This window comes from Podarcis cretensis (genome assembly GCF_951804945.1).
Source record: "Podarcis cretensis genome assembly, chromosome: 8".
NCBI classification, from domain to species: domain Eukaryota; kingdom Metazoa; phylum Chordata; class Lepidosauria; order Squamata; family Lacertidae; genus Podarcis; species Podarcis cretensis.
The window spans coordinates 38,074,217-38,093,396 of record NC_137177.1 but is presented as its reverse complement, the minus strand read 5'-3'; the positions used below and the strand labels follow the sequence as shown (position 1 = coordinate 38,093,396).

Genomic DNA, 19,180 nt, shown 5'->3' with positions numbered 1-19,180 from the left:
ACTCACACTCTGCACCAAACAAATCCAAATTCTGCATTAAGGATGTCTGATTTAGAAACCCAAACCCACCAGCCTGAATTCCTAATGCAAACCACGGGCAGTTCCATGCTCTTGATCGTTGGATTCTAGGAGTCAGTGTTGCAACCACAAAGTATTTGGAATTCTCGAGCATGGGATGAGGGAACACAGGAAGGGTCCAGAGATTTACAGGCTGGGAAGGAGGGAGCCAAGAAATGGGACCCATACAGGTAAAGCCCAGTCCCACAAGTCCCCCTCAGTCCTTTTCTGCCCTGAGTTTGCCAAATGCAGCCCCAAGAGTTTGTTTAAAGGGTGGGTGGGGGAACAGATGGAGTTACATGGGAAATTTGACACCAGATGTCCAATTCCACGAAGGCATTACTATCCAGCAGATCTCCGGGCCTAGAAGCTGAGATGGTCCCCACCTCTTTCAGAATTGCAGAGAAGGCAAAATTTCAGCAGGTGGGGGGTGAGCAGGCTCCCCCATTATTGCAGTCCACAATGCTATGGCAAGGGGCCTGCAGAACCTGTGAGTTACCAGGCTGAGCGCATCCCATCAGCCCATGTGTGGACACCCACCAGGGGCTCAATGTACTCCTGGTTCTGATACACAAACAGGTGGGTTGTCAAGCATCTCCCTGACCATCACACATGACTGATGGATGGTCTTCTGTTGGGTTGTGCTACCTTTTATAAGCAACCATCTCACGATTTGAACTCATAAAAACCCAAGAAGTGCCTGCTTTATTGGGTCATCTAGTCTGGTTCTCACAGTGGCCAACCAGATGCCTGAGTGGTAAACTTGAAAGCGGGGACCTGAGCACATGAGCCCTCTCCCCTCCTGTGGTTCCCAGTAACTGGCATTCAGAAGTATTGCTGCATCCAACCATGGAGGCAGAGCATAGCCATTGATAGCCATCTCCTCCACCAATTTGTCTAATCCTCTTTTAAAGCCAACCAAGTTGGTGGCCATCACTGCATTTCCTGTGGGAGCAAATTGCATAGTTTAACTCCACATACCCAGGAGCAGAATGCACATGAACTGGCAGAGGGCATTAGGCAGGAACTACTCAGAAATAGGGTGAGGGGCTGTTACTGCAATACTAATATTAATTAGCCTTCATATAGAGCTTTCAAGTCCTAAAAAGCGCTTCACATATACAGTGGTACCTCAGGTTACAGACACTTCAGGTTACAGATGCTTCAGGTTACAGACTCCACTAACCCAGAAATAGTACCTCAGGTTAAGAACTTTGCACCAACAGTAATATATGGAAGTGGGAAGGGGCAATGGCATTAAAGGCTGTTTTTGAGTCATTGGTGTGATAATTTGTAGGGTGCGGTTCTATGAGTGAACTTTCCCCAGATGATCTAAGTGATTTTACAGGTCTACAGAGGTACCTCGGGTTACATACGCTTCAGGTTACAGACTCTGCTGACCCAGAAATAGTGCTTCAGGATAAGAACAGAAATCGTGCTCCGGCGACGCGGCAGCAGCAGGATGCCCCATTAGCTAAAGTGGTACCTCAGGTTAAGAACAATTTCAGGTTAAGAACGGACCTCCAGAACGAATTAAGTTCTTAACTAGAGGTACCACTGTATTATCTCGCAATCCTTGCAACCCCAAAAGGCATGTGAGTGTTATCATCTCCATATTGTAGTCGTTGCATAGAATAAGAGAATTGGAAGCCTGCAGGTTTGTGGTAGAGGTTGTTGTAAATTTGGACTGGGGACCTTCCAGCTTCTTGTTGTTTCTTTTTGTGACACCAGGAAGGCATGGAAGCGAGACCAATAATTGCAGTGCTGGCTGGGATTCCATGGCTATCTCAAGTTTTATAATACAAATCATATACAAATACATAAACGCACGCACACACACACACACACACACACACACACACACACACTGGGCAGTCTGAGAGGATGAGATGCATCTTCAGGGGTGTCTCTCCCTATACCATCGGTCTCTTCCATCACCTTCCCACTAGATCTTTTATTCAATCATCAGTTCAACTCCTGAGACATGGAAGAACCACTTTGGCGGATGGACCTAAGAGATTTCAACAATGAGATTCCTCCCTCCAATGTGTTGATTCCCCGCTCTGTATCCCTCATTATATCCATCTATCTGGGTTGAGGTCAGAGGTATTGTGGTTAACTTCCAGAGGAGTGCTGTGTTTGCGGAAACCGTGTTGGTCAGCTGTGGAGAGGCATTAGCTGGACAGGAATTAAGGCCAGAGCAATGGAAGGGTTTGAACAAAAATCTAGTCCAATCCTCTGCAATGAAGGATTCTTTTGCCCAATGTGGGGCTTGAACCCACAGCCCTGAGATTAAGAGTCTCGTGCTCTACTGACTGAGCTATCCCTCAGGTCTAAATGATTCTTGCTTTTTTTTAAAGTATCAGCAATGATTTATGGACTGGAGCTGTAGAGAAAGCGAGCCTTCCATAAAGTTTAGCAACTCCCTCCATGAAATCTCCCCAGGGCCTCTATTTAGCCCCCATCCTAGTCACCAAACCTTCTTGCTGGAGGCCTGGCTTCCCCTTTCCCAAAGTCTTCCTCACAGCTTCACATTCGTTCTCCCTGGGGTTGGCAAAAGAAGAGGCCAAAGACCATTCTGCCGCTCCAGTCACTTGTCCTAAGCCCACAGGCCATGCCCAGCTCCACCAGCATCTGGTGTCTCTGTCATAGCCTGGAGTGTCTCTCCAGTGGCAGCTGCTAAGGAACTTGGATCTGCAGGTCTTCGTCTTCATCCAGGTCGCTGTTGCCATCGCCAGGGTTGTCAGGGCCAAAGCGTGAACCGCGAATCTTCCCAAAAAGGGGGATGTTCTGCTGACGGCGAAGCCTGTCCCAGGAGAAACGAGATTTTTGGCTATTATTATTAAACAATTATTATTATTATTATTGGTGGTCGTGTTGCATTTGTGTCCTTCATTCCCATCACCATCACCTAGTGGCCTTCAATGTGATACAGTCAATAAAACAGAACAGCGACAGCATATTTCAGCTATCAAATGCCGGGGTAAACAGGAATGTTTGAAGATAGCCCTATATGGGCTATTGGGCCATGCATCCCTTGCACTGGTGCTATGCTGCAACCATGTTCATGGAATGCGCTCCCAGGGGGAGCCCTCTGTGCATGCTTCTCTGTTCCACAGTATATATACAAGTGCAGGATGACTCCTGCCAAGGAATGTAACATCATCTTTGTTCTGAATTTAAGGTACGTTCCCAAAGAGGAATTCTGTGTAACTCAACAGCTTGATTCAAGGAGTACCTTTTTTAAGCTCCCAGGGAATAAACCTTGGTCTGCCCTATACATTGAATGAAGTGGCAGAATGGGTGGCGCTGTGGGTTAAACCACAGAGCCTAAGACTTGCCGATCAGAAGGTTGGTGGTTGGAATCCCCGCGACAGGGTGAGCTCCCGTTGCTCGGTCCCTGCTCCTGCCAACCTAGCAGTTCAAAAGCACTTCAAAGTGCAAGCAGATAAATAGGTACTGCTCCAGCGGGAAGGTAAACGGCGTTTCCGTGTGCTGCTCTGATTCACCAGAAGCTGCTTAGTCATGCTGGCTGCATGACCCAGAAGCTGTACGCCGGCTCCCTCTGCCAGTAAAGAGAGATGAGCGCCGCAACCCCAGAGTCGGTCACGACTGGACCTAATGGTCAGGGGTTCCTTTACCTTTACCTTACAACAGATTGCATGGCTTTGAACTACAAGTAGGGGAATCACATTTTTAATGTTTCCCCGTTAAAAATCCTCTGCAAGTAGCAAAACAGTATAGCTGGCAAAAGGCCAGGATAGAACCATTCCTGTTGTGCTCATTTTTGATTTGCAGGGCATTTTTAATATAAAAGAACGCTGTACATAGTATAGAAATATGTGAGCCCTGCCCCCTCACCCCCTGCAGTCTGAAGTGATAGCGCACGTTTGACTTCTTTTTCCTGCATGTGCAGATCAGCTCCCATGCCGGCAGATGGAAGCTGCAGTCCAAAATATCTGGAGGGCAGCAGGTTAAGAACACAAGTCGAGCCTGCTGGATCAGGCCGACCTAGCCCAGAATCCTGTTTGCACAGTGGCCAACCAGGTGCCCCAATGGGACACCTGCAAGTAGGACCCAAGCGTGAGAGCAACTCTCTTCTCCTGCGATTCCCAGCAAACTGTGGTCAGAGGCATTCAGAGACTGGGGAAGGCTGTGGAGGAGACTGAATAATTCATCGATTTCCAACCCCTCCTTTTGTTTTAGCTTAGATATTCAGCAAAAAACTAACCTTTCCCATTAAGGTCTATGAGATATAAATAAATCTATTCCCCCACCCCCAGCTACTGCTTCATGTTTAAACTTCATCCAGCTAAGTGGGTGTTACATGCTGATAAAGGCAGATCTGGACGACCGTCCCTCAGTGGTTCCAAGCAGCACTTAATAGACTTTTGATTAAAGCAAGCAAAGTTCACTCGAAACCCTTTTCAGATTCAGGGTGCTTAACCAACAGCACATTATTGTCTGGAAGCTTTTATCAAGGAGTGGGAAGGCAGACATGGGGGCCTGCGGGCTGAACTACGACATCTAACACCCCTGTATTCAGTAGTCCAATAATACGCTAATAATATAAACACCACCAGCAATTAGTTGTCTCACGTAATTAGGGCTTTATGTGAGAATTGTTTATATTTGTACAATTCTTATTCTTTGTGTCTGCGTAGAAGAGAACTGTGACCCTTCCCATTTTACAACACAATAGGGAAAGAAAACCTCTCTGTTAGAACTGTTGCTAATCCTGCACCCGCCTTCGCCCTCCAAAAAACCCCCTTCTGCTACAAATCATGGCTGTTTAATACTGGTGGTGTGGTAGGTTGTAAACCAAAGAGAGAAGCAATTACCCAGATGTCCTTTTTAGACAGATGAGACAGTGGTGGAGGAAAGACTGGTGTTAACAAGTGGGTATTAAGAACACATTAGGTGCAGCACCTGTGTATATACAGTGAATCTGGGGAGGTTCACGAAAGGTAGTGTGGTGAGTTATGAATCAGGGAGCCCCTTGTTCGAATTCTGCCTCTGCCACGAATTCACTGGGTAGCTCTGGGCAGGTTGCCTTCCCTCTGTCTTCGGCTGTAATCCAAAACCTCTTTGTGCTGGTCTGGTGTTGGACTGGGTAGATGTGCCCCTCTAGCCAGTCCTGTCACCCTCCGCCAATGTGGAATTTCCTGTTCCAGACACTGAATGTTCAGGATCCTGCCTGGCAGCAGCCTGTGGAGATTCCCAAACCTGGTTGTTGTAGACGAGGGTATAGGCTTGTGCCTTTGCAGCTGAGGATTCACCTGCCCCACACATGGTATCGGATGAGTGACAGGTAGTCATGGCCATGGGGCTGGGAAACAGCCTTGTGGGCCAGATTAGAAGCTTGGTGAGGCCTAATTTGCCCGCAGGCCAGAGGGCCTCTGTGCCTGCTGTATAACCTAGGTCAAATTGCATGACAGTAGAGTTTTAAAAACAGGAATCAAGAGTCTTGAAGGAAACATAGAGGTCTTTAAGATGCATCTAATACTCACGCCTGCCTCTGCCCCTCGAACCACCCAGGGGAGGGCATTCCTAAGGGGCCAGTGGTGGTGCTACCACTGAGAAGGCCCACTAACAACCAGCGGATTTTAAACCGCGGTCTGGTCTGCATTTGGGGAGACACTCCCTGTATTGGGTATCCCAGTTTCAAACTGCTTAGGGCTTTTCATGTCAACAGGAAGGCCTTGAGCCTGGCTTGGGAGCTAAGAGGCAGGCAGACTCATGACACTGCAGAGGGGTCCCAAGGCTCTGCTTTGGTGGGAGCGCGGAAAATGTTTGCTGCTATGAGCAATTGCTGGGACTGGTTTTGGAGGAGCCCACAGCTCCCGGAGACTGTAGCCGGTTCCTAGACAGCAGAGCAGCGTCTCAGCCCCTCTGCTCCCTTCATAGGGGGCCTTGTTACCCTTCAGCCTCGCCAGTGAGGCATTCTCAGCACTGTCAGCTCCCTGATCATCCCAGCATTAAATTCCACCCATGGAAATTTATGTGCTGGATTTCCCATCTGAAGCCACGCAGGAGCTCGCAAGGAGGACGCCACTCCGATAATTCTCTAGGTGCGGCAGCCTCTGACTCCAGTTGCTTTTTACTGGAAAAAGGCATGAATTATTTAAGGAAAGAGGGTGGTGGGCTCGGCGAGGGAGGGGGAGGGGGAGGGAAGGCTCCATTATTCTCGTATGATTTAATGCCAACCTCCCCAATAAAAAGGAGGAGATAAAAATCATCGCTTTCTTTCCTTTCTTTCTTTTAGAGCTCAGCTGCCTCCTCAAAAGCTCTTTGGATCGAGCAGAATCGATTTGTCTGGCAGGCAACCCAGTGTTTTATTGCTAGAGAAACATGCATGCATTTTATAAAAAAAAAAAAAAAAACTTTTTAAAGGCAATAAAATGAAAGTATCTCTTAAAGGTGCTTCACTTAGCATGCCATGGGCCCTCTGACCCTCATCCTTCCATGTTTCTAGATCTCCTTGAGGAAGTGGGAGGCACCCTTGAGACCCCTTTCTCTCCCTCTTGCTGTTCATCATTCCCACGCAAGGCCCTCCACGCCCTCTAGTGGAAGAGGAGAGCATGTGCAAGGGGCCTCTGCCACTCACCTTCCGACTCCTGCTGGTCCAGTGTTTCCAGTTCCTTGGCAACATTCCACTCTTGTAAACGATCAAGTCTCCTTCATTGCCTAACCTCTTGAGGGAAGGAGCTCCAACTCTTTGATCATTTACTGTATCTCCGCTCGCTCTACCTAACCCATTTTTTTAAAAAAGATCTTGTTGAGAACCCCACAGATTCCATACCATCCAACTTTTTCTAACGCAAAACTGGGTCTTCCGGGATGTGCTGCTGGGTGAGTCACTTGACCCGGATCTCACTCTCATCTTTCCCACCCCCAAAGCACTTTGGGGGGGCAAGATCTCTTGCAGCCCTGGAAAATGCACGTTTTCGGGGCAAGAGCACAGTGCGAGATCACGGCACCTGAAATGGCTGTCAAGATCTTGCATGAAAAAATGGGCTGTCCTGTCCCCCCCCCCCCCGGGCACTTGGAAGGAATGAGATCCCTGCAATTCAGAAGACAGGAGCTCATTTTTGCCTTTGTAAGAGATGACACAACCTTGATAGCAGAAAGTGAGGAGGAAGTAAAGAACCTTTTAATGAGGGTGAAAGAGGAGAGCACAAAATATGGACTGAAGCTCAACATCAAAAAAACGAAGATCATGGCCACTGGTCCCATCACCTCCTGGCAAATAGAAGGGGAAGAAATGGAGGCAGTGAGAGGTTCTACTTTCTTGGGCTCCATGATCACTGCAGATGGTGACAGCAGCCACAAAATTAAAAGACGCCTGCTCCTTGGGAGAAAGGCGATGGCAAACCTAGACAGCATCTTAAAAAGCAGAGATATCACCTTGCTGACCAAGGTCCGTATAGTTAAAGCTATGGTTTTCCCAGTAGTGATGTATGGAAGTGAGAGCTGGACCATAAAGAAGGCTGATCACAGAAGAATTGATGCCTTTTAATTATGGTGCTGGAGGAGACTCTTGAGAGTCCCATGGACTGCAAGAAGATCAAACCTATCCATTCTTAAAGAAATCAGCCCTGAGTGCTCACTGGAAGGACAGATCGTGAAGCTGAGGCTCCAATACTTTGGACACCTCATGAGAAGAGAAGACTCCCTGGAAAAGACCCTGATGTTGGGAAAGATGGAGGGCACAAGGAGAAGGGGACGACAGAGGACGAGATGGTTGGATAGTGTTCTCGAAGCTACCAGCATGAGTTTGACCAAACTGCGGGAGGCAGTGGAAGACAGGAGTGCCTGGCGTGCTCTGGTCCATGGGGTCATGAAGAGTCGGACACGACTAAACAACTAAACAACAACAACAACAAAGAAAACCTGCAGGATCAGGCCAAAGGGTCCCTGAGCGTCATCTTGTCCAATTCATTCTGCTCCCTCCTCTCCCTCTGACCACTCGTCCTTGTCCCCCCCTGGGCTCTGAGCCTTCTTCCCTTGGAGTTTCCTCAGCTGGTTCTTCCCACCATTCCGCTGCGTCCAGCCAGTCTATTATTTCTTCTATGCAAAGTAAAACTGATGAGCAATGCTGCGTCTGTGAGCCCTTTATCAGTCTCGGGGGCACAGGAAAATGCTCATGCCTGCCAGCCTCTAGAGCCAGCCCCAGACTTCTAGGCTTGCACCTGCAAACAAGCCCTGCTCACGTTTGTTCCCCCTTTTAAGTGGGGCGAAATACGAGCACCTAAAAATCAAGCAGCTTTCCCCTGCCTTTAGTCACGTATGTTTTGTTTCACAACCACTGGCAGGGCCAAGCTGATTGCAGAAGCGGCTGCAGCTGTCATTGAGGGCGGTGGTGCCGGGGGAATGTTTTTAAGGGCACTGGGGAATCGGCACACCCTAGTATCCACAGGGAGATTGCAAGGGACCCCGGGGTTGGAACTGACTCAGTGCATTTGACAAGGCCCTAACCACATGGGTTAAAGGATTGAGTTCCCCCCACATTTAACCTCCCAACCTGCCTCCAGCGAACATGACAGAGAGAAATGGGGTGAGGGTGACCGAAAGCCACCCTCCAGGCTCTGTAGCATCCATCACTGTTCTCTGCTGATCAGGCACGACATTCCTTCCCCGCTCCCACCCTCTCATCCGCAGCCCGCGGCTGACAGGTAAGCTGCTGAGAAACGGATGGCTGCAATTTGAAGAGTTCCCCTTGATGCTCTCCTCCAATTTATCAATGAGATCATTCTCCCACCTGGCTCCCCTCCCCACCCCCTTTCAACCCTTTGATGCAACCTTCCTTTCCTGGAAAGGACTCTCGCTTCTGCAAAGCCTCCAGGGAGACAACAGTTCGTCCAATTAGTCTTCGAACAGCGCTTAAGAGCTAACGCCCCAGCACTCACTCTCGTTTGCAGTCTAAATTAACCCACAGCTGATTTGCATGTTCTCTTGTGCTCGCAAACTACCCGGAGTTGGTTCAGGAGGATGCTTTTTTAAAGAAGGCAAAGATTTCAACTTCAAATTAGGAACTGGAGGATGCGTGGAACAAATCCAGGAAGGGAGTTAAAAGGCGAAGGATGCTAGTGTGGTTGTTAAAGTTTCGGACTAGGATCTGGGTTCAAATCCCCACTTGGCCATGAAATTCACTGGGTTGCCTTGGGCCAGTCATGTGCTCTCAGCCTAACCTACCTCACGGGGTTGTTGTGAGGTTGAAATGCAGAGGAGAAGAACTGTGAGATCTTTGGAGGAAAGAAGGTGGGATAAAAATGTAAGTAATAATAACACAGCCATCTGCAACAGCCTGTCCTTCAGATGCTTTGGACTGCAGCTCCCATCAACTCCAGCCAGCTGATGTAGTCCAAAACATCTGGAGGGCACCTGGTTAGAGAAAGCTGTGTAAAGTCATCCAAGGCAAGGAGAGAGCAGAGCTGAGACAGCCACGGATCCACTGGAACCTAAACTGGTTCAGTGAGCAAGAGGTTGTACTGGGGTCTGCTCAGTGTGCCTGACTGAGGTTAGGATTGTACTTGTAGCCACCTAAAGCAGTTTGCTAATCCAGGAAGTCTGTGTTTCTGTTGTCCATTCATTCTGCCTTTATGAATCACCCTGTTACCAGCCCTGGATTATGCAATCTGAACAACAGCATGCAACGAACAGAGAGCAAGCGCATCAGAGAGCAGAGAGAAAAGTGGAGGGAGAACAAATAGCCAAAGACCACTCAAGTAAGTGAGCCAAGCTAGATGCTGCTGTGTGCCTTCAGGCACACAGGAAGAAGGCGCCACTCACTTTCTCTACCCTGGGCATACCCAAATGAAGAAGATGTGATGCATGTCTGGCAATAAATTATTTTGACTTGTCTCTGCAGCAGCTTCCTAAAGAGGCAAGCCTTTCTAAAACACTGAAAAGTGGCATGCCTCTTCAAGAGCTGCTGCAGAGAAAACCTCAAAAGAAAAACTGGCTGCGTACGCAGCACCTTTACTTGTGCACGGATGAATACTTTGGGTTTTGCAACCAGTTGTGCCACCTGATGTCACAGTCATCAAACAACGAATGTGTATGTGTAAAATAAACAGCCCACCCTGCAAAAGCGGAAGACAACTTTGCAGGGATGGAATTTCATTCCCCCGCCCCAAATACTCTGCCTCTTAATACATCAATCCCCAAGTACTGTAGATCCACCGCTTGCTTTATCATGCCCACCACATCATCCGAGTCCCTTTTCCTCCATCCCTGAGCTCATCTCTCACCTTCTCTAGCCTGATCTTTGCTTCCCCCTACCTGGACTGCAGGTGCTCCAGCTGAACTTGGAGGTTCTCACTTTGCTCTGTTTGCTCATCAAGCGACCTCTGCAATTTCCGTGCCTGGTTGTGGGCCTCGTCAAGCTGCAGAGCAGACAGAAACACAAGACAAGTGAGGGCAGCAACCCAGTCAGGGAAGGTGGAGTTGAACCCTCACCACCAACACGCTTTTTGCCTTATTGTTAGCCAGACACCAGCAGCCAAGTCTTAAGTTGGATGCTAGAATCAGCAGCACACAAGCCATAGTGGTAATTTATACACACCTTGTGTGCAGTTTGATCTTGCTCTGACACAGCTCTCGCTCCCAAAGAGGCAATCAGCTGTTTGGTTTTGAAATACTGCTTGCCTCTTCAGAAGCGGTAGCTCGTGCACGGGTAATTCAAATGAATTTTGGGCTCAACACACAGTGTCCTCTAACACAAGTACATTGTTTTTTGGGGGACTGGGGTTCCGGGAAAGGTCCAATCCATCTTCACTTATCTCCATACCTTGCAACAAGGCTAGTACCAAGCAGAATGCAGAACCCTGAAGCCACATCTGCCAGCCTGCCGGTTCCTTGATATCCTCCCCTCCCATCATCCTTGCAGTTCCAGGCAGCCAGCAAAAAGCAGAAGGGATTACCAAACTGCGAGGCTGCGAGGCTGTGTTTGGATTAGTTGTGGGTCACCAAGCTGGGCAAAGCCCAGCTTGCGATAAAACAGCCATGCAGACAAATGGGCAGTAGGAAAATCCAAGAATTGTTTTTGACTCTCATATGACTTTTCACAATTGGGCATATACTGAGTCCGATCACTGGTATATTTTTGCTCTGGCTTGTAGCCCTAACCCTGAGATCTCAGACAGAGGACCCTTCCCCAGCCATAGCTGGAGACGTCAGGGATTGAACCTGGGACCTTTCACATGCAAAAGCACACGCTCTACCACTGAGCCAAGCCCTTCTCCACACAGATCATGCAAAATGTGGCATACAAAGGCACATAACTGCATCATTTCGAAAGCTGTAATACAGAACATCTGGAGGGGACACCCAGGCTGGGGAAGGATGATTTCTACCAATCCAGCTACCCAAATTGAGGGTAACCCTAAGCAAATCACTTCCCTGGGCTCATGAGGTAATAGACATTATCTTAAATATGCCAGGCTCCATAGAAATTTAGAGTTTCAAAAGCCATGCCCTGAATGGTACCCATATTTGAGCAAGGAGGAACTGATGCTGCTGTGTTACTGTTGAAATATGCGGGCCTGTCCAGATGAAACAGCCTGTGCTGTCATCATATAGGGACAACAGCTGGAGGAGGAGGTGGGTGGGGAGTTGAGTGAAGGGACAGAAGCAGGTCCCAAACCATCCTGGAACAGTGAGCACCTGTTCCCCAGAGTAGAAGCTGCTGCAAGGTCAGGGAAAGGAGACACAAGTGTGGAAGGTGCAAAGGGTTACCTCGTCCTCCGCTTGGGCCAGCTCCTTCTTAAGCTCCTCGACTCGCAGGCGCAGCTTCTTCACCTCGCCCTCGTGCTGCTCCACCCGGCGGTTCGCGTGGGCCAGCTCGGCCATCTTTTCCTGGCACTGTTTCTTCAGCTTGGCATGGACATGCTTCAGATCTGCCAGTTCCTGTGGAGGGAACGGCGGTGAGGGAGTACTCAACCTTCTCCGAGAAAGGAAGCCTGCTGCTTAGGGTGTGTTTTGCATGTGCTACAAAAAATAGCGCCACTTTGCCTAGTCCCCCACCCCCACCCTGTATTTTAAAGGGAAAAGTGGTGGTTTCTACTCTTGTGCCACCTTCAAAGAGGATGTGCAATTTGTGTGTTTCATTCTTAAGGATCTCTGAGCATCACCCCCCAAACTATCAGTATTTTGCAAGAGGAATTTAATTGCATACTGGAAATACGAGTTTGTTTTTGCAGTTAGGGAAGTGATGAGGAAATGCATTAAAAAGCATGGGATAACCATCGATTGATTAGAAGAGGTGTAACCTTTCTGCAAACAAATTCAACCAAAAGTGCCAATATTGTATAGTGGTACCTCGGGTTACAAATGTTTCAGGTTACAGACGCTTCAGGTTACAGACTCCAGTAACCCAGAAATAGTACCTTGGGTTAAGAACTTTGCTTCAGGATGAGAACAGAGATTGCACGGCGGCGGCGCAGCAGCAGCGGGAGGCCCCATTAGCTAAAGTGGTACCTCAGGTTAAGAACAGTTTCATGTTAAGAACGGACCTGCAGAACGAATTAAGTTCTTAACCCGAGGTACCACTGTATAAACCTCTGTGCAAGTTTGTGAAATTAAATCTGGACAAATGCTCAATAAACAGGTCATCTGGAGGAGTCCTGAGTGTCTCTTACCAGTTCCTATTCTGCACAGAAAACAACAACCAAAGTCTGCGGCAACTTAAAAGATGAACAGATTTAATGAGGCACCTGTTTATGCCACAAGACTCTTGTGTCAGCTTTTCTCCAGAGATGTTTAGTGTTGCAACTCCCATCGGTCTCATTCAGTGCTACGGATGGGAATTTTAGTGCAAAGCATCTCCGGAGGGCTGAGGCCTGGGGAAGGCTGCTCTATATTGTTTTTGCTGCAACAGAGTAAGGCAGCAGCCCTGTGGAAATTACTTTGAATTGGTCTTCTATCTCTTATCTCTGCAAATGGAAAGGGTTGGCTGCCCCCTGGTGTTGACTGTCAGAAAGCAACCTTTGATGCGCCTCTTAAAATAAACCCCATCAGCCTTCATAGAACCATAGAATTGTAGAGTTGGAAGAGACCACAAGGGTCATCTAGTCCAATCCCCCTGCAATGCAGGAATCTTTTTGCCCAGTGTGGGACTCGAATCCACAACTCTGAGATTAAGAGTCTCATGCTCTACTTGGCTTGGCCCCTCTTTGAGTGTTTCTGCCTGGCTGAAATATGTCTCCGAACTCCGATAATATTCTTCCTTGTCTGGACGGAGAACAGAAATGTGTGTGTGTGTGTGTGTGTGTGTGTAGAAGTACAAAACTCTTTAGAAAAAATACCTGGCATGGAGAAGGAAATAAAAACAGCCCAGTGAGCTGTCCAGCATGCTCAGGTGGCAGCAGAATACTGACTTGCGTGTGAAATAGAACGGATTGGAGTATCCTGGAAGAACACATAGCTGACGGGCTGGAACACAAGAACAGGAGAGCTCCCTGCTGCAGTGCTTTGGAGTGGGTCCCAGTTATTTATTTAGGAATGTCACAGCTGAGTAAAGCAGCAGTGAGATCAGCTTTTTGCAGTGTCCAAAGGTCAGCTTTGACAAGTGAGGTTCCCTGAGGTCTGAAATACCACCTTCCGCCCCCAGGGTGATCGCCCTCCCTTAAGCTTATGTCACCTTGTTCTTCTCAAACAGCTCCGCTTGGATGGTCTTGAAATCGGTGTCGAGGGCGCTGACCGTCTGCCTCCTCTTCCGGGCCAGAACCTCCTCCACATCCTCAATCTGCGCCCGCAGCTTCTTGTTCTCTCGCTCCAGATTAAGCTTCTCTGTCTCCAGGCGCTCACGCTTGCCCCATTCCGCCGCGTTCTCGGCCTGGAGCCGCTCCATCTTTGGGGAAAGGAGGGTGTAAGGGGATCAGTCTTGCTGCTGGAAAGATGTCTGTGGGAACCAGCTTCCCCATTATTAAATTTGCTAGTCACTCTTTTTCTTTTTTCGCTATGGTGACTCAACGAGATGCACAAAACGAACTAAACATACGTAACATTAAAACCAAGGAGAAAAATACATTAGAAAAATCCCACCCATTCTAAGAGGACATAGATAATTAAAAGCCAAAGGCCTGGTTAAAAAGGAATGTTTTCTCACGGTGCCTGAAGACATGTAACAATGGCGCCAAGAGAGACTTGCTGGACAGAGCATTCCACAAACGGGAAGTCACCACTCAAAAGGCCCGTTCCTCATGTTGCCACCTTCCAGCCTTCTGTGGAGGGGGCACATGAAGAAGGGCTTCTTCAGATGACGACTGCAAGGTCCTGGTCAGTTCATTAGACTACCCATGGGGCATTAGTAGCCAGTTCAAAAGAGCAAGCTGAACATGCTGCCTGATGTCTCCAGATGCCTGGACAATGCTGGCATTAGGTGGGCCTCCTTGGCAAGAATATTCCACAGCCAAGGGGCCACCAGTGAAAAGGTCTGTACTTTCACTGCCTGAACAGAACACATACCAAAGAGGCTATAATTCTATATATAATCCAATAAAGCCATGTGTGATGTGCAAATCTGTGATGCTGCAAGGGTTACTGGGATGGACACAGGAAGCTTTCCAAGGGTGGAGACTTTGGTTCTACCTAGGCCAATGCTGGCTTAGAGAGCTGCTGCCAAGATCTTTTCCAGCTGAGCAATCAGAAATCTTCTGAAGCGGAGGTGCCAGGAAGTTAACCTGGGACCTTCTGTCTACAAAGGATGCTCCTCCACCACCCTTTCTGCGACTTTGCCATTTGTGGCAGCCCAATGTCTCAGTGACATCTCTTCCAAGCTGTGTGTGGACCAAAAAGGCAACTTAACATTGGCTGCCTGCAACCAAGGCTGAAGTCAAACACCAGAGCAAACAAACAAACAAACAAATCATCAAGTCTGCCTCAGAATTTGAACTCACATCTCCAAATGTCAAAAGGAACAAGTTTGAAAGCTTTTGTACTAGCAGAGCCACAAAAGAAATGTTTAGAGCTCAGTTTATTTATTTATTTATTACATTTATATGATGCCTTTTCCTCAAAAGAGTTCAAGGTGGTGTACATGGTCCTCTCCCTTTCCTATTTTCTCTTCACAACAACCCTGTGAGGTAGGTTAGGCAGGCTGAGAGGCACTGACTGGCCCGCCCAAGGTCATACCCAGTGAACTTCATGGCTGAGTAGGGATCTGAACCCTGGTCTCCCATGCTCTAGTCCGACACTCTAAGCACTACACCACACCACACTTTAGGGGGGCAACTAAGTGAGCAATGGGGAAACACAAAGGACACCGCTGTTCTTGCAGGTTTCCAGGTCAACTTCCCCCTAATTCTCACCTCTGATCGCAACTCAGCTAATTTCTTGTCCATACTTGATCGAGCCCCCAGTTCGTCTTCCAGATCCTCAGAGATGCGCCCCAACTCGTCTTGGTGGATCTCCTTGAGAATGTTCAGCTGTAGACAGATTGAAAAGAGAAGTTGGAAATTACCTCTGGTGTCTGTGGGCAAAATCAATAGCAGCACTTTAAAGAGCCACAATAAGAGCAGGGGGATGCAGAGAGCTGCTGTGTTGATAAGAAAATATCCTGCCGTTCTCCGATGTTTCAGAACCCCCCTGTGCTCATATTTATAATTTTTTCCCCACATTTTAAAAAGAATTTGCTTTAAAATGTAGATTTGCAGGAGTGGCTGCATGAGGGCACTTTCTCAAGAATGTTGACTCAGGAGAGGATGATAGTAAAAAATCACCACTGACCGACTTGAAAGATGTTTGGGATTGCAATTCCCACCAGCCCAAAGTAGTCCAAAGTGCTTGGAAAGTGAAAACCTGGGGTTGGTGGGTTGGTGGCTGTTCTAGCCATTGCAGCAGGAATGGGGAGTCTGTGGCTCTCCGGATGTTCAACTCCATCCCCCATCACCCCTCACCACTGCCTGGGGTTGGGACTGACGAGAACCGGAGTCCAACAACACAGTCCAACAAGAGGGGCTTTGGGGAATTCTCTGCAAGCTTGGGGACATACCTGTCTAACACCCAAAATCTAGGGCTCAGATAGCGGCTTGAGACATCTTACCACCCTCACTGCCCTGTTGAAAAGCTGTGCCCCAAGAATCCCTGGGCTGCAACTTGCTTCATTGTCATCAATGAAAGCACCCCACTCCAAGCAGCCAGATGCAATTGCGCAGTCAGGCAGTCTTTAACTCAGAAGTACAGAACACAGAAAGCTACTCTATCTTGATCTACACCTGGAGTGGCAGTCAGATGGGTGGCATATATTATTATTATTATTATTATTATTATTATTATTATTATTATTATTTTATTATTGTCGTCATCATCATCATCATCATCATCATCATCATCATTCTCCACTCCTATGCTTTCCAGAAACTAGTATTCAGACACATGGAGGCAGAGCACAGTCATATCAATAGACTTCTTCTCTGTGAATTTGTTTGATCCTCTTTTATAGCCATCCAAGTGGGTGCTTCGTGACCATCACTGTCTCTTGTAATAATAATAATAATAATAATAATAATTAAAAAAAAAAATACCCTGCTCATCTGGCTGGGTTTCCCCAGCCACTCTGGGTGGCTCCCAACAGAATATTAAAAACACTTCTAAAAGTCAGACAGTTGTTTATTTCCTTGACATCTGATGGGAGGGCGTTCCGCAGGACGGGTGCCACTACCGAGAAGGCCCTCTGTCTGGTTCCCTGTAACCTCACTTCTCGCAGTGAGGGAACCACCAGAAGGCCCTTGGCACTGGACCTCAGTATCCGGGCTGAACTATGGGGGGTGGAGATGCTTCTTCAGCTATACTGGGCCGAGGCCGTTTAGGGCTTTAAAGGTCAGCACCAACACTTTGAATTGTGCTTGGAAATGTACTGGGAGCCAATGTTGGTCTTTCAGAACCGGTGTTATGTGGTCTCAGTGGTAACTCCCAGTCACCAGTGTAGCTGCTGCCAGCTGCTGTAGCAATGCAATTCCTGTTTAGCTATGAGTTTCCTGCAGGGGACTGTGCCAGCCCCACCTAAAGATGCCACTGAGGTCTGAACCTGGGGCCTTCTGCTACAGATCTTGCCCACCTGCTTCAACACCTCCTGCTTGTTCTTGTTCAGCTCCTCATACTTGACCTTCCACTGGCTCAGCTCCCCTTCCAGCTTCTCGATGTTCTTGCTGAGGGACAGCTTGTCCCTGAAAGAGACAACAACAACACAAAGGGCAAGGCTGAGGGCCGCACTCTGGGCGCTTCCTCAGCAAGCGAGGGGGGTGGCACAGGCAGCACTCACTCCCGCTCCTTGAGCAGCACTTTCTGGGACTCGTCCAGCCTCAGCTTCAGGGCTGTGATCTTGGTGGCGTCCTCCTCGATGACGGAGACGTCCTCCCAGAGCAGCCGGCTCCTCTCCTGCCGGGCGAAAGATGAGCGGACGCTGACCGTGCTCCGCTGGTCCCAGCACTCCTGCCCTTCTTGTTTGCTCTTCAGGAGGTTCTCCATCAGCTCAAACTCCTGCAGCGACTGTGGATAAGAAGAGGTCACAAATGCCAAAGTCAGGCCTGTCTACAGACTCATGGTATGCTCAGGTGTGGTCCGTTGTTCTGGCCGAGAAATTGACTTGCCAGGTCAGGGCAGCCAGAGGCAAGGCAAGTACAACAACAAAATTGGATTTTTAAAATTTACAATGGGTTTTAAAAATAAAATGCTTTTGAAGGAAAAATCTTTCTAAAGATAGTTTTCTATTTAAGTTACCTTATAGTCCAAAGGCTATTCATCAGTAAATAATTATTTGTTTTAAGTTTTTCATATGTACTAATACTCATTCCAAGTTTTTTTTTATGTTTAACCACATCAGTTAACAAACATGGGTACATATGCAATAATGTTTTTGTTTTAGTTAAAAAAATTGTTTAAATTGTTATTACAGAAATGATTATATTTCCTTCCAATAAGGTGCAGCAGAAAAGCTGTCCAAATGTAAACAGTTAACTTATTAAACCTCACAATAATTTCATAATTATCTGTCTATGTATTTCTAACAGTATAACCAAATCAGTAATTTTTGACATAACTGCAAAAACTACTCTGAAAATTTATTATTCCAAAAATAAAACCTTCATCTGGTTGTAAATATTAAGATTATACCAGCAAGAATGAGTCTTTCCGTAAAAAAAAGATTTAAATCAAGTCTTACTGACTAGTGACTTAAATCATGATTTAAATCAATTTGATTTAAATCAAATCCACTCTGTTCATTCCCCATATGAGACGTGATGGTCAATAGAAACAACCTCCTCAGACCCACGGAAGCAGAGACCTACTGGATCGGAGACTGTAACATGTATTATAAACAGGCTCTAAAATGTTGCGCTTTTTTCCAATAAAGATGAGAGAGTAGCTGCAATTGTTTTTTGCATTTTAAATTATGTTTATTATATGTGAAAAAGCAATAAAATGCTTTTTTGAAATGACAAAGTCATGCAGGGCTTGACAGCTGATTACCAGAGTGCAGGTTTCGACTCCCACTCTCACCTTACCCTGAGGACAACCCTGGATTACGGCTAAGCCTGTGGGTGGCTTAGCGGCAACCCTGGCCAGGAATGCACCACTAACTCCAGGGCTGGAACATCAGAGCTCGCTCTCCTGAGGGAAAAGCTGCTTCCACCTCTCTGAGAAGTGTCTATGAGTGAGCGGAACTTGTTTTAGTCCTCCAAATCGATGCATTCTGGAAAAGCGAGGCTTGCATAGCAGGATTTCTGCTCTAGACATGCACAGCAAGGTGAAACACACAAGTAAAACAGGATATGGGCAGATATTAATGATTGCTTCATGATCTTATAATGGCTTTTACTTAGTTGGTGGTTTATAAACAAAGCAAAACAATGTGCATGGGAGAAACTGGAGGGGGCTATTATGATTTTTCTAGTGAATGTTGCCCTCCAGATGTTTTGGACTACAGTTGCCATCAGCCCCAGTCAGCTCTGCCAAAAGAACTATAAGACACCAGGTTGGCAAAGGTTATTCTAGCATGTTCTACATGCTGCAGTGTATTATTTAGGTATATGTTTATTGTTGGAAAGTGGCATACATACAAACAAACTGACAATGCCGATCAGATCAGGGGCCATTAATTATCATCAATTTCTCGTGTAAA

At 47.4% G+C, this 19,180-nt stretch overlaps 1 protein-coding gene across 1 annotated transcript in view; it reads right to left on the bottom strand.

The window, feature by feature from the left end:
* Window positions 1–1,831: 1,831 nt before the first annotated feature.
* The window catches only part of CCDC102A (coiled-coil domain containing 102A), a 37,689-nt gene continuing 20,340 nt past the window's right edge, over window positions 1,832–19,180 (bottom strand). The window contains exons 3-9 of the mRNA XM_079988430.1: window positions 17,321–17,547; window positions 17,117–17,225; window positions 15,369–15,485; window positions 13,700–13,909; window positions 11,797–11,967; window positions 10,342–10,445; window positions 1,832–2,863 (exon numbers count right to left, since the gene is read on the bottom strand). Of these exons, the coding sequence (XP_079844556.1) occupies window positions 2,737–2,863; window positions 10,342–10,445; window positions 11,797–11,967; window positions 13,700–13,909; window positions 15,369–15,485; window positions 17,117–17,225; window positions 17,321–17,547 (1,065 nt within the window). The 3' untranslated portion in view covers window positions 1,832–2,736. The remainder of the gene's footprint in view (window positions 2,864–10,341; window positions 10,446–11,796; window positions 11,968–13,699; window positions 13,910–15,368; window positions 15,486–17,116; window positions 17,226–17,320; window positions 17,548–19,180) is intronic.